Source organism: Fibroporia radiculosa (assembly GCF_000313525.1).
Source record: "Fibroporia radiculosa TFFH 294 genomic supercontigs, scaffold90235, whole genome shotgun sequence".
NCBI classification, from domain to species: Eukaryota; Fungi; Basidiomycota; class Agaricomycetes; order Polyporales; family Fibroporiaceae; genus Fibroporia; species Fibroporia radiculosa.
In genome coordinates this window covers 563-1,264 of record NW_012133153.1, presented here as the reverse complement: position 1 = coordinate 1,264, position 702 = coordinate 563, and the positions used below count along the sequence as shown (strand labels likewise).

General features: G+C 41.6%; 1 protein-coding gene across 1 annotated transcript; it reads right to left on the bottom strand.

Annotated features, from left to right (window-relative positions):
- Positions 1 to 231: 231 nt before the first annotated feature.
- Positions 232 to 392, bottom strand: FIBRA_09596 (uncharacterized protein; the record flags this gene model as incomplete). The annotated part of the gene is made up of 2 exons (XM_012321881.1): positions 232 to 273; positions 327 to 392. The coding sequence occupies 2 exons, from the start codon at positions 390 to 392 to the stop codon at positions 232 to 234; spliced, it is 108 nt and encodes a 35-aa protein (XP_012177271.1).
- Between the last annotated feature and the right edge of the window lie 310 nt (positions 393 to 702).

Genomic DNA, 702 nt, shown 5'->3' with positions numbered 1-702 from the left:
TAGCTACCCTATTGGCTACCTACTAACACCTGCTGATCATCTTACTAACCGGTGGTGATAACGAATCCCCAAGCTAGAGTCTGACTAAAATATCAGGTAATGTGTGGGTCTTGACCACTAAGCGACACTGAGTAGAACTGCTTAGTGAACTGTCACCGGGTTGACAACCTTGTCCTGGAACCTTCTAGCTGGTTCTCTACTATTCCATAGATACTCCGGCATGTATCTAATCTATATTGAATTGCTATCTGATAAGATAAGATAGACGTGTGCCTATTCTGGAATATTATTCAGAAAACTATGACAATCTAACAGTCCCTGCTGACCATCTTACTAACTGGTGGTGATGATAAATCCCCAAGCCAGAGTCTAACTGAAATATCAGGTGACATGTGGGTCTTGATCACTAAGTGACACTGGTAGAACTGCTTAGTAAGCTGTCACCTGATTGACGACCTTGTCCTAGAACCTTCTAGTGGGTTCTATACTATTCTGTAGATACTCTGGCTTGCATCTAATCTATATCTAATCCATATCTGATAAGATAAGATAGGTGTGCAACTATTCTGGAGTATTATTTGGAAAACTGTGACAGGGTATTGGGATTGTTAGGCATGGTCAGAGCAGTAGAGGCAGTGACTCAGGCAGTTTGGGCATGATGAGGGATATTTAAGAGTAGTTTTGCATGATTGTAACGCAGTA